Genomic DNA, 14828 nt, shown 5'->3' on the forward strand with positions numbered 1-14828 from the left:
ACAATCACATATTCTCAAATGACCCCGGATTTAATAAAGCTATAATTATTGATAACCAACATCTAGGGGTGTCAAAGGCGCGTTTCGAAAATAAAATAAAGACATAAACATAAAAAATATGGCAAGTAATTGTTTTGGGTTTCAATAATACGAAAATATAATAGTCTCGGTTGACATTTTTGTGATACATTTATTATGAGCTTTACTCTAACAAGCCAATGAGACCTTCAGTTGAAAATCTCAGTTTTTAGATTGAGTTATTTCGGGCAAACTTAAGCACAGTTTTATGTCAATAACTGTATTTTGCATCGTCATTACAATTTAAAAATTACAGCAAGTTTTTATAACGACCTCGATTGGGATCGAATGTAATCGGGTAAAGGTCACCGTTTTTTACAATATAAAGATGGTTACCGATCATTAATGTGAGTTTGGATAGAGCTTCTGCATTAACACTGTTTGCAATTTACTGTTTGTGATATATACGTATTGTTCTAGAAAGAACTGCAGCAGTAGCTTATTTGCATACCAAGAACGGTTTTCCATTAAGGGGCAAACGTATCGCAATCCATGTCACTGACTTAAAAATTGGTTCAATTTAATAACTTGCTTTTAAGGGTTCATTCTCCAAACATTGTATTTGTTGGTAGCTTAAATGTACGTGTTGCTTAGGATTCCATTGAGGATGATGATGAGGAAGAGGAGGAAGAGGAGGAGCTGGAGGAGGAGCAGGATACTCTACTAGTATTTGAACAGCGTCAACATTCAATAATGCTGGTTCAACCTTTAGTGGATTAAAAATAAATGGTAGACGAATATCCTCTGGAAAATCGTGACATGAATTCGCTCTTAATTTATAAGAATCATTTTTTTATTTTTAATAAACTATTCAATAAATATCAACTAAGACAATTTAATGCCATAATTTCAGTAATAGTCTATTTGAGGAACCAATCTAAGATACAAATACCACCTGTCATAACTCATAAAATAATATAATTTACCTCATAATTCACAAAAATGAACATTTAATGATTCCTTCGAGGAACAAAGAAACATAATCATGATATGAGTACCGCGGAAGTCCGCAATTTCGAAAGAAAAAAGAAAGACTTAAAAGCAAAGGAGATGATCGTGGCACATGAAGTATAAGTTCCATATTAAATAAAAACTTATTTCGTAGATACTATGTTAGAAACATAGAAAATCTGGAGATACAATTATTATTTTTAATATATAAAAATATATTATATATATTATAAGTATAATAATAATAATTATTATTATTATTATTGTTATTATTATTTTATATTATTATTATTATTATTATTATTATTATTATTATTATTATTATTATTATTATTATTATTATTATTATTATTATTATAACGATACTTATAATAATAAAATAATAATTATAATAATAAAAGTAGTAGTAGTAGTAGCAGCAGTAACTGTTGTCTTATTATTGTTAGTAGTAGTAGTAGTAGTATAGTAGTAGTAGTAGTAGTAGTAGTAGTAGTAGTAGTAGTAGTAGTAGTAGTAGTAGTAGTAGTAGTAGTAGCAGTAGTAATAGTAGTAGTAGTAGTAAAATTAGGAGTAGTAGTATTAGTATTAGTAGTAGTAGTAGTAGTAGTAGTAGTAGTAGTAGTAGTAGTAGTAGTAGTAGTAGTAGTAGTAGTATAGTAGTATAGTAAGTAGTAGTAGTAGTAGTTGTAGTAGTAGTAGCAGCAGCAGAAGTAGCATAGGTTTGTAGCAGTAGCTAGTAGCAGTTAGTAGTAGCAGGTAGTAGTAGTAGTAGTAGATAGTAAGTAGTAGTAGTAGTAGTAGTAGTAGTAGTAGTAGTAGTAGTAGTAGTAGTAGTAGTAGTAGTAGTAGTAGTAGTAGTAGTAGTAGTATGTAGTAGCAGGCGTAGTAGTAGTAGTAGTAGTAGTAGTAAGTAGTAGTAGTATAGTAGTAGTAGTAGTAGTAGTAGTAGTAGTAGTAGTAGTAGTAGTAGTAGTAGTAGTAGTCAGTAGTAGTAGTGTAGTAGTAGTAGTAGTAGTAGTAGTAGTAGTAGTAGTAGTAGTAGTAGTAGTAGTAGTAGTAGTAGTAGTAGTAGTAGAGTAGTAGTAGTAGTAGTAGTAGTAGTAGTAGTAGAGTAGTAGTAGTAGTAGTAGTAGTAGTAGTAGTAGTAGTAGTAGTAGTAGTAGTAGTAGTAGTAGTAGTAGTAGTCGTAGTAGTAGTAGTAGTAGTAGTAGAGAAAACTCTCACGAATGAGCCGGCCTCTCCACTTTATCACATTAAAATGGCGAAATATTTAAAAAGAGATCCTTAAAAAATGTTGACTGGGTCGCTCTTTATTCTCCCAACACAGATCTTAAAATGTCTCGTGGTAAAGGCAACGTGAATATGCTTTTTCAAAGAATCGTTTATGTTCGCCCCAAAACGAAAGGATGGTAACGTATTGTCATAAATAAACTCTATATGAGTTATTCGTCACATCTTGAATAAATATATCGAGTATGAGATTCTTCACAGAGACAAATAAACCCTGAAAAGAAAGACTTAAAGTCTATAGTGAACTTACACACATGCACATGCTGCCGGGAACGATGATTGGACCCAGTTGCGCGTATACCAACCACCGCGCTGGCCGGATAGACTGTTATGAATACAATCATATAACTCATATATCTGAAGACCCTTTTGGAAAACGGGACCTATTATTGCAACATATGCTGTGAGCAGATTGTGTTTGCGAAGCCCTGAATAACAATTTCCTTGTATCAATTTAAAAAGTTTTAATCGAGTAATCATGAAAATGATATATTTGGGAAAAATATATCGGCTAAGTTCTTCTTCAAGCACTTCTTACTAAAACAGTTCAATTCGGATAATTATTAAACTTGTTGATTATGTTTGTGTGAATAAGAATCGACCATGTTCGATTACAAGCCCTGTTGTTTGCAGCACATCTTAATTAAGAGCATTGAATTATAAAAAGTGGTCAAATTAACATTGTCTTATATCTAACTTAAATAGTTTGAATCTGATTTTCATTAAATTTAGTGTTTGATAACAAGCCAGATCGCATGAATCACGTCTGAAATTTTACACTTACTATACTGCTGTTAATGACAAAATTCATATTGTCAGTGCTATATGTGTTAACAATGATTATTCATAAACTCTATCTAAAATGCCCTCTGGCGGGGTGCAGAAACTTGGCAAAAGGATGGCTTGAACGGGAGAAATCGTTTATTAACAAGGCGATTCACGTGCCGTTCAAGCCCTGGTATGTGTTTTTGATATCCATAATCTTGTCCACGCGCAGATACTTCCCTTCTCCAGCCTTCCACGACTTTCCAAGCATAGATGGGGAACTGAATAAGCACCAGTTTCCTCATGCATGCAGGGTTATGGCAATGACTATTTTAATCCACTTTTCAAATTATACCATCTGCACTCTCTTGACAACAGCTTTATTTTATTGGCAACGTCAATGAAGTTAAGGTTCATGTTAAGTGCCAAAATGACCCCACTGTGAAGAAATTTAAAAAATATAAAAATGATCAGTAATAACCAAAATAAATAAATGAAATTTATAAATGAAATTTACATATGGTTTAAATAATAACATATTATTTCCATATATGTATACATTTTCAAAAAAACAATCACAAATCTTAGTAATAATGTAATTATTAGCAAAAATATTCCAATGTATAGCAAATTCTCAAATTCATTAAAAAGCACACATGAACCAAATAAAACCACCAACAGTATAGACCAGTTATATTTAAGGTACTACTACCATTGATGTGCGTCAAAAAAGCCCCACAACGACGCTATGCGTATTTCAAAATGAACATGTTTATCCCATGAGTTGCTATTTATAGATTTTGGAAAAAGTCTAAGTTTCCACTTGCATAGCATGCGATCAAGAGGAGTTGTGATGTTATAAAATATATTTCATGAAACTATATCATTTTCCTATTATCTCCATAACAATGACGCTTACGTGAAATTCACTAAAATCAATAGAATCTTGATACATTTGAGTCTCCCCCCGATTTAATTTCATCTGTCGTCCATCTTGGTCAGCAGTTTGTATTGATCCGCATTTACGAATTTGTTAAATATTGCTTGCATATTATATTTATTCGATTAGATAACTTGAAAATACCTCATAAAAAATGAAGAACAAATGGATCGGGAATAATTGATAAATTGTTGAAATTAAAAATAAATATTCTTCAAATATACTTCCGGCAAATAATGGCGAGCTGAACAAGTAAACGTGACACGACAATAACAAATACATTTTGATCGATAACAAGGTTTTTATAGAAAGGTAAGTGTTCACTTGCTTTAATATGTACGTGTGCCCAACATCTGTATAATTCATTTTTCCGATCCAACAATAATATGCCTAGATCGTTCATTAAACTATTAACGGCCACCGGAAAAACTTTGCGAAACCGAAATTTCGCAAACTTAAGTACCCTTTTTCTTAAAGATTTGCTACTTTGAGACATAGTATGCGATAAAAGTCTTATCGTTGATTAATAATTGGTTATTTTCACTCAAAAAACGCGTTTTCTTCACTATGAAATTTATAAGCAAAGTTGAGGTTCCCATGGGATTTTTGCATTTTCCCATGGGATTTTCGATTTTCCCATGGGATTTTTCTCCCATGGGATTTTTTTTCTCCCATAATTTGCAAATGGGAGAAAAATCCCATGGGATTTTGAACATTTTAAAAAACGTGTTTTATTTGCGTTTGCAAGTATTTTAACGTTATTTAAGGACTGTATATTGGTTTTATGCCAATTATATATAAAAATATTTAGTAATAAAAAAATCCCATTTTAAAATGGGAGAAAAAAATCCCATGGGATTTTTTTCTTATTTTGAGAGATTTATTCATGAAACTTTCAGAAACATCATATTTTATGAAATGATGAACAACTACGATATTTTAATGCGTTTAGTCGTGTTTAAAATAAAACAAAAAATCCCATGGGATTTTTAAATCCCATGGGATTTTTAAATCCCATGGGATTTTTTCTCCCATGGGATTTTTTCTCCCATGGGATTTTTTTCCAATGGGATTTTTCAGTTTCGTAAGCCGAATAAGTTTCTTAATGCGAAAAACAACAATAAAGGAAATAATAATTATAATTTTGAATAATAAATTGAATAATATAAATAACATGAATATTTTTTAAATGAGTTACAATTAAAGGTTTATGCTAGTAGAACTTATCATTTCTTGTTCGAGCAGATGGTTGAGTCCAATTGGTGAGTATGCCAGCTTAGAACCAGTATAAATGCATCGCAGACAGACAACGCTGTCATACTGTACACACCGCGGAGTAACAATCTTTATTGCATTTCATTTTGCAACAGAAAATGAACTCCGTAGTATAATTGATCTTATATATGCCCTCTGCTTTTGAAAGCGTGCAACACATTAACATAACAATAAGTCCATGCCAAAAACTATGTGCAAATTCCATTCAAAGCTATATACACATTATAAAGGTCAGATGACCCGCGTCATGCGAAAATGGGTCTTATGTCATATGCGGCCGAAGTTGGTCCATCCTAGCTTGTCCAACCGCGCAGTCTGGTCAGGTACTACGCTGACTGATATATAAAGTCAAGCCATGATTCGTGGTCTCATATCCAAACTCGGTAGCTCCTGTGCGAAACTTTCACCGGAAACGACGGCACCGAGACGGGCGCTCGAACTTTGCGGATGCGCGTTATATGTTATATATAATAACATATAACGATGTGTTTTTTCTTGCCTCAATTAGTAAGCCCAATCAGCGTTTTATTGTGTTCTTTGCTTCTACTATTAACAAGAACTTCAACTGATACGAACATGAATTTTATTTTAATATGTTTATTTAATGCTCGGAAAACTCATTGTATATTTAGACTACTACTTATAAAACAAAGTCGGGTTTTCAACATCTGTTTTCGGCATAAAAATTGTTATTCCAAACCAGATTTTACGCACTTTACTGTACAAAATACCGTTAGGGCCACCGTGGTTACTCATTAAAATCCAGAGGGCGAGAATGCGAGAACGCGAAAGTACGATGACGACAGTGCGACAAAACGATGGCGACAATGCGTTCGTACGATTGCGAAAACGCGCTAGTACGATGACGACAATGCGACAGTGCGACAATACAATGGCGGCAGTGCGATAGTACGGGGGCGACAATGCGATAGTCATATCGTACTGTCGCCGTGGTATCATCGCAATGTCGCCATCGTTCTATCGCATTGTCGCCATCGTATTGTCGCACTGTCGCCATCGCATTTTCGAATTGCCGCCATCATACTATCGCGTTATCGCATTGGCACCATCGTACTATCGCACTGTCGGCTATCGCCATCGTATTGTCGCACTGTCGTCATCGTATTTTCGCACTGTCGTCATCGTATTATCGCACTATCGAACTGTAGTATTGTCGCCATCGTACTATCTCACTGTCGCCATCGTATTGTCGCACTGTCGTCATCGCACTGTCTGATTGTCGTCATCGTATTATCGCGTTCTCGCATTGTCGCCATCGTACTATCGCATTGTCGCCATCGTATTGTCACCCTGTCATCATCGTATTGTCACATGTCGCCATCGTACTATCGCGTTCTCGCGTTCTCGCCCTCTGGATTTTAATGTGTAACCACGATGGCACTAACGGTATTCCGTAATACTGCTAAAGCACAGTATGATTAGGTCACTCCCAATGCTCAAATCTCTATGTCTATTTTAGTAACAACACATGTCTATGGAAGGATATATAGGTAAAAGTTACATCATTCGTGGTGAATATTTACATTATGACTGATGCTTATTCTAATTTGCTTGATGACAATTACAACATGCTTGTTGTCTATTCGTTTATACTTGATGATTGCTGCAACATTACATCATTCATGAATAATATTTACATTATGCGTGATGTTTATTCTAACATGCTTCATGACAGTTCCAACATGCTTGTTCTCTATCGGTTATACTTGATGATTGTTTCAACATGCTTGGTGACTATCCAATGTTTGTGTGTTCATTATTCCTGAAAACCAGTCATAATCGGTTTTGCCACTAAGCGTCATTAACAACGGCAGTTAGCAACAGGCAGTAAGCAGAATGCAAGTTACTAAATTATGACATCAGGTGGCGCGCGTTTATTTTCCGTATGTTGAATAAATTACTTTTCGGAAAAAAAAGCGAAAACATCCGAATCATTTTGACTAGTAAACTGAATAAGCTGAATTAGTTCCCTTCGTTATATAATCTCCATTAAACTAATACGTTCATTATTGTCATGAAGACCAGTAAGTTTACACAATGAATTGACTGCCGTGAATGTTTTTGATATTTGTAAGATGCAATTGGCACTCAAGAAATTATACATGTATTTTATTCAGAACATAACGGGGCTGATGTGTTGGAATTGTGGCCCTTCCCTAGTCCAAATAATTACAGTAGACGTAATCTACCGATGTGCATTGCATATCGACCTCATATTTATAAAGTAGCCCAAACCCCCATTGCCACAGACCTGTGCGTGAAACTTTCAGATTTCTCTAGTCTGTTAACCATGCTATAATTACAATTTCTATAAACACATATTTATCATTTTATGACTATATAATGTCTGTGGTATACAGAGAAACCTGAAAGTTACAAGTACTCGTGTCTAGTACTGTACAACTATTGTACTACTCGTTGAGAAAACAACTACTTCATCTACATGTATTAAAATATCATAAAACATAATTTTCAATCAAGTTGGAAAAAATCAATAAATAAATGTCATATAAACAGGTTTGTCATGAACGTTGACGTCGCTCTTGGTTACCAGAAAAATTCCCACGCACGGATTTCAACCGTCATTGTTTACAATCAATTAAGTGCATAAGTACTTGAATTTGTATAGTGTTTTTTAAAAGTGTCCAGCTACAGGTGGTTAGCGTGTGGCTATAATACTAGTTAGTGAAAACATATTTTGGAATGATAAGTAATCATATTATAACGAAAAATCAACTTTTCTTAAAAAAAATAAGTTAAATATATATTCAACAAGGTATCCAACTCGAAATCATCCGAAAACGGGATGCATCGTTTTAAACAGCCATTACTTCATCAATTTTGCAGCGATTTTCACGATCTTGGTCTTATTCAACGCAGAAATAAATTTCCTTTCTGGAAATGTATATGTCTTGCAATATTTTTACAAATACTGGGTCAACTTTTAAAAATAACACGATACACAACTCGCGTGACCCAGCTGTGATCGATCAGACAGTATTCATGACTGAAATCTTCACGGGGAAATGGGCATTTTCCCTGCAAAGTTCACGAACCTCGATACCATAATTCAATAAAACGTATGAAAAAAACATTCTTACCGTGCTTGCCGTAGAATTATGCATCAAAACTAACTGTCCAGCGCATTTTCAAACCTTTGTTTACATACATTTCAACCAACTGACATTTTAAACACAAGAGTGATTTCATTGCTCCAATGCGGAGTTGTGTCTTTACAACTGGAGATTTCATTCATAAATACGGTCTGATCGATAACAACTGGGTCAAGCGAATTATGTATAGCTTTATTTCTTAAAATTTGACCCAGCATGTGTAGAAATATAACAATATATATACATTTCCTAAAGGAAATTCATTTCTGCGTTGAATAAGACCGGGTCATGAAAATCGCTGCAAAATTAATTTAGTAATGGCTGCTCAAAACGATGCACCCCGTTTTCGGATGATTTCGAGTTGGATACCGTGTTATATATAAAACGGTAGTGATTTTTTTATATATAGAAATTTGATTTTTCGTTTTAATATGATTATTATCATTCAAACAGATGTTTTCACTAATTATTAGCATAGCCACACGCTAACCACCTGTGTGTCCCAGCACGGTGCCGGGAGAACAGGGTCTTAATGTATTTTTTGTTAAGCTCTATAATATTTATATCCAATCTGTATGAACAATTGTCGGTGAACATATTCCGGTGTTAATTTTGAAAATATTGAGGCATTCGTTAATTATGGATCTAAAACGGAACATTAATCCGCAAAAAAACACCGGCATATTGCATATTAGATCGGACACATGAAATTATTTCGAAAGAAGAAGCATATAAGAGTTTCAATTCTACATGAGTAAGTCGCTGGGCACGATTACGCTCTTACTGCCTAGTATATTGACTCTTGGCAAATACCTAGTGTTATTTTGCTTAATCTAAATTGGTCATGCATCTATATGTACTTAAAGCAGCATGACCAACAGCTCTTTCAATGTGAAAGAGATTGACACGAAATACCTACCCATCTATAATAAAGTTTATATGCACTTCAATATTATAGTTTTTTTAAAGCATTTTATGTGGTGAATATAAAAGTACTCTAGTAAATTTGAATTATGTAATCGATTTCCTCTCAACATACATGCAAAGTTCCAGATAACTTTTTCAGCAAAAATCTTGGTTTACACTCTATAATAATCCAGCCTTAAGTCTATTATTATTCTTTTTTTTCAGGTAATATAATTTTTGTGGCACATCCGCATTTAGGTTTATAGTCTAAGAAGAGCTCCAGATAGCAACGGCTAAAGGACGTAAAAATTGAATAAATTTAGTAAAAAGTGACTTAAATTCTGTTTTTGTGCGTAGACGAGTACTCATTGGAAAATCAAATAAGAATTCAACATTTGTGATCATGCGTAAAACTCAATATCAATGCATACTAAATGTAATTCAATTTTACGACTTTAAGCGTCTTATCTGGAGCTCTGCATACATGCATAGTAGCATATATTGAATATATCCATAGACTTTCTTTGGTTATTGAAGGTAAATTACTGTACAAAAATTATGGTTAGTCATTAACCAAAAAAAAGTTAAGTCTACAAACACGCGGTTAATTTCGGTTCAGTAGCAAATATCTTACAAAGGTGCGCACTTCTCCTATAACATAAAATTTCCGTTATACGCCGTAAATTTCCGTAGTCCTCCGTAGCATTTCGGAATGACTGTCAATTGACATCATTGTATCATGCATGATAGTATGTTGCTTTGTGCTTGGGTGAAACTCACATCTTACCATCGCGTTAATTTATTAAACGCATTAATATTTGATTCTTATGCACTGCGCCTATTGCACAAGTCTCTCTGCACAAACCAACATACACATATGCAGCATGCAATTAACGAACAAGAATGTTGCATCTGTACACATGCATGATACCATTAAGCAGAATGTAAATAGACATTGGACATCAGGCAAGATGTAAGTGTCATCAAGCATGAAAAGGTGTCTACATACTAATTGAAAGTACCATCAAGAATCATGACACAATCACAAAGAAGGATGTAAATTTTACCTAAATACCCTTCCATATTTGTCGGCACTGTGTGTTTGCTTAATTTCATCACTGAAGAACGTCTACTGGTAAATCTTACAAAAAAAGTGATAAATAAGACTGAGTAGCAATTTTTTTCGGCGTTGCTGTTTAAACGTCAAATTTGGCCTTTCAACGAACTTCTTAAAACCCATTGAATTTTAATGAAGAAGTTTTCCCGCTTGTAGGTCCGAATGAATTAAATCAAATTTTGCAATTGGCAATTTGATAGAATCCCCATAAAACATTGCACATAGCTTTCTGAAATAAACAGGCCACATTGAACGCATTCACGATATCCAACAGCTCTCTTTGCAAAGACCTATCTAGTGTTTCTTGGCCGTGTAAGATCTATAATTAGAACATCGTCACCTAAACATCTACTAATAGAAGAGCATATTTTGGGGAAACAAAGGCAATAAGAGTATAAACGTCCACGATCAATAATGTGTAGTTTGTTAAAGATATCACGGCATTAAAACATAGCACTTTAAAGAGACCACAATCTGGTACATTTGGTCAATTGTTGCGTCCGTGGCGGACAATACATTTTTAAAAGAAAGCGTACAAAAAAGCAAACACAAAGTTCTTCGTAAGATTGTTTTAATCTTAAAAACACATAATCGACAGTCATTCCAGTCAAATACAATACTAACGAGTCAGCACTCTAGAGATCAAAATTGCGGGTATAAATAATTAATTCAGGGATATCAAGTGTATCAAGTTCGAATTCCGGAAAAAATAGCCGGTAGTCTGGGCATTAGGTCCCCTTACAGGGATAATAGGTAAATCCCGCCCGAGCCGTAGCTAACTGATTTATTGTGTCTTTCTAGTTGCAATTTCTGGTGAGTACAATGCGGAATATTACGGATATTTGCAACATGTCGAAGATTTTCGGAAAGTAGCGAAGAGGTTTCGTCAGTTAATATTCATGTCCGTGCCGGGCCGCTACACTTATCAGAATCAATAAAAAAGAACCAGGAAAAAATCGGTACCGATCGCAATTTCCGGAATTCCGATAAAGCTTCAACATAATTTGTTCTCAAATGATCGCGTACTCGAACGAATCGTCCCTACGCCTCCAACTCCCTTTTATCTCATCGGACGTACATTGATCTCAAAATCTATCCTTGACGACTCAAATCATATTTCCTGAATAGTTTTGGCCTATTGACGTCCCTGTAATTATAACAATGGTCTTTTGGATAAACAACCGCTAAGTTGTTGCAATATAATAACCGTTAAAAATAGTTACCGTTTTCATTTAATAAAATGATTAAGTCATATTCGAGATTTCAGCGATTGCCAATATTTTGCTTTTGTTTCTCATAAGCATATGGTGCTTGGTATCTGCTATTGACTCCTATGTAGATTGCAAATATTACATACCCTTACAGCGGCCGAGCGCAGATATCTGCATTTGGCCCGCAAAAGAAAAAATCTTTGCGCATTAATTTAATTCAAATCTCATTATCATAATCAAAATCATCATCATCGTCGTCGTCGTCATTACTACCACCACCACCATCATCATCATCTCTTCTTCTTCTTCTTTCTCTTCTTCTTCTTCTCTTCCTCCTCCTCCTCCTCATCATCATCATTAACAACACAGCAACCTACTTAACATCATCATCAAAAAACAATAAACATCGGTAGCATACAATGTGCTTCATCAACCATACATAATTATATGCGTTAAAACACCATAATAAACAGCATGAATGAAGCTGTCTATTACTTTTTTTTTCGTTAATTGAAGGACTAGTTGAAATCTTATATTAAAGGACTAGAAGCCCTCCCACCCCCCCCACCCCCCCCCAAAATAAAAAAAATAAAAACATAATAATAATAACCCTAGCAAACAACATAAACATAGGTTAGTTAGTATACACTGTGCTTTAGCCACTGCATATGAATGTTTATGACTTCGGACCGTTGTATCATTTAAAAAAAGCAGATGGTATGTATGCGGCACACAACACATAGATAATTATAGTTTATACCTTAAACGTAGTTCATCAAAATAACATAAGTTTATTATCTATGTAATACTTAAATTAGTTTATAACGTATGCATATTTGTCTAAAACTTGTGAAATGTGATTCGTAAGCCGACGACAACATTATCATTCGGACCTTCTCCCCACCTAACAATCGAGATTAAACACCTGTGGAGATCCCGATCTTATCAATGAATAAACCGGTTCAATGATGTCAAGGTCAATAAAACATACTATACTATCCAAATAAATATCTATCAAAAAATGTAAATTGATATACCTACTTAACTAAACTAAACTAAAACGATTAGCAAGAAAATATATAAAGAAGAAGCAGGCAAAGTAGACAAATTAATTGTAACATATGTTTTCTCAGTCCTCCCACTGTTGAACAATATAAATAGTATTTATCGCCACCCAAAAAGGGATCTTTATCACACTTTTGGCTCAACTAATATATAATTGTGACAGGACAAACTGTCAACAAATACCTTGTTAATGTTTTATACATAACTCAATCAAGGTCAACTTCCAAGAAACTGCGGCATTTAAAACTGTTGATTATGACAAAATGTTGTTTAGTACAATCAGTACAATAGCGTCTGTTATGTGGCCTATACTAATCCAGTTAAATAAAACTTTAATCGCAGAAAAGTTTAGATTCTTTACACCTTTAAAGGCCTTTTCACAGATTTTGGCATTTTTTTTAACTTATTCATTAAATGCTTTATATTGATAAATGTAAACATTGGATCATAAAGCTCCAGTAAAAAAATCAAGAAAAAAAATAAAAAAAAGGAATGGAAGTACATTGCCCGGAGCAGGGTTCGAACCAGTGACCCCTGGAGTCCTGGCAGAGTCCTGTAGTATAAACGCTTGTGCCTACTGAGCTATTCCGCCGAGTACACATTCTCGACGTATTTTATACCTTATATAAGCAATCTTCGTAGTTCACAAAATTTACGACAAAACAGAACTCTCCAAATTATTCAATCGTTTCGCGTTGCAACGCTTTATAATTTTTAGGTTTTAAAATCGTCAAAAGATGCATATAATGGCTATATTAGAGCATGTTAATGTTCAGTATTACTGTTCCTCACAAATATCATAACTAAAACGAAACTTAACTTAACAATCTGAACAACTTTTTTTCAATTTTGTCAATTTACCAAGCGTGAAAAGATCCCTTTAAGAAATATATAAACAGTTCTTTCCTGTTTTAACAAATGATACATTTAAAAATAAATTATGAGCATCGCTAGCAATATTAGAAAGAAGAGAAGGAGAATTATTATCAATAGTAGCAGTAGCAGCAGCAGCAGCATAGCAGCAGCAGCAGTAGCAGTAGCAGAATCAGTAGCAGTAAGCAGTAGCAGTAGCACTAGCAGTAGCAAGTAGAAGTAGCAGTATCAGTAGCCGTAATCAGTAGCAGTAACAGTAGCAGCAGCAACAGCAGCAGAAGCCAGCAGCAGCAGTAGCAGTAGCACTATCAGAAGCAACAGCAGCACGGCAGTGGCAGTGGCAGTGGCAGTAGCAGTGGCAGTGCAGTGGCAGTAGCAAGTGGCAGTAGCAGTGGCAGTAGCAGTCATATCACATCAGCAGCACTGGCAGCGCCGTTGGCACTAGCGAAGTGACAGCGGCGTGGCAAGTGGCAGCAGCGGCAAGTGCAGCGGGCAGTGGCAGCGGCAGCGGCAGTCGGCGCAGTGGCAGCGGCAGTGGCATCGTCAGCGGCAGAGCAGTAGCAGTAAGCAGCAGCAGTAAGAGTAGCCGAACAGTAGCAGTAGCGGCTTTTTTGCTTTTTTGTTTTAGAAGTGTTTGTCGTATAAGAAGAACGCAAGGAAGACAATTAATTGTAACATGTGTTATCTTAGTCTCCGTTGTAGTAGTATTGTTGTATCTACCAGCCATTTTTCAGTCACCTGAGAGACATGTTTTTATAAGAGATTTAAATGTGGACCAACATACATGGTATTAATATCAGTGTACCACTGGACACCACATGGGGCGAGGATTAACAGATAAACTAGGCCTTCACTAATTATGCGCCTAGAGGCAAACAATACTATAACTTACTGATAATTTTAGGATTGGGATGTGTTTGTATCTTATTTGAAATTAGCTAGCTTAATTCAAAACTAATTTAATTAAATAGCCAAGCCTCAATATTATCACAAGAACATCATCACATATCTTGTGCAATATATAATCATATCACCCATCACATCACATATGCCAAGCGTTAGTATTTATTGTGCATACATATCCTAAGCAACATTTACAAAACTTTACAAACCAACCGCTCAAGCTTTAATTAAGATTGATTTCAATTTAGATTATGACATACATAAGATCACTGTCAATTAATTAAAAATAGCTTGATGCTTCGTACTCAGCGATTTAAATA

The 14828-nt window shown here is 34.8% G+C and overlaps 1 protein-coding gene across 1 annotated transcript in view; it reads left to right on the plus strand.

The window, feature by feature from the left end:
- The window catches only part of LOC127831263 (heat shock 70 kDa protein 12B-like), a 46962-nt gene that overhangs the window by 13727 nt on the left and 18407 nt on the right, over positions 1 to 14828 (plus strand). Inside the window, exon 2 of the mRNA XM_052356244.1 lies at positions 673 to 744. Within this exon, the coding sequence (XP_052212204.1) occupies positions 673 to 744 (72 nt within the window). The remainder of the gene's footprint in view (positions 1 to 672; positions 745 to 14828) is intronic.

This window comes from Dreissena polymorpha, chromosome 5 (genome assembly GCF_020536995.1).
Source record: "Dreissena polymorpha isolate Duluth1 chromosome 5, UMN_Dpol_1.0, whole genome shotgun sequence".
Lineage (NCBI taxonomy): Eukaryota > Metazoa > Mollusca > Bivalvia > Myida > Dreissenidae > Dreissena > Dreissena polymorpha.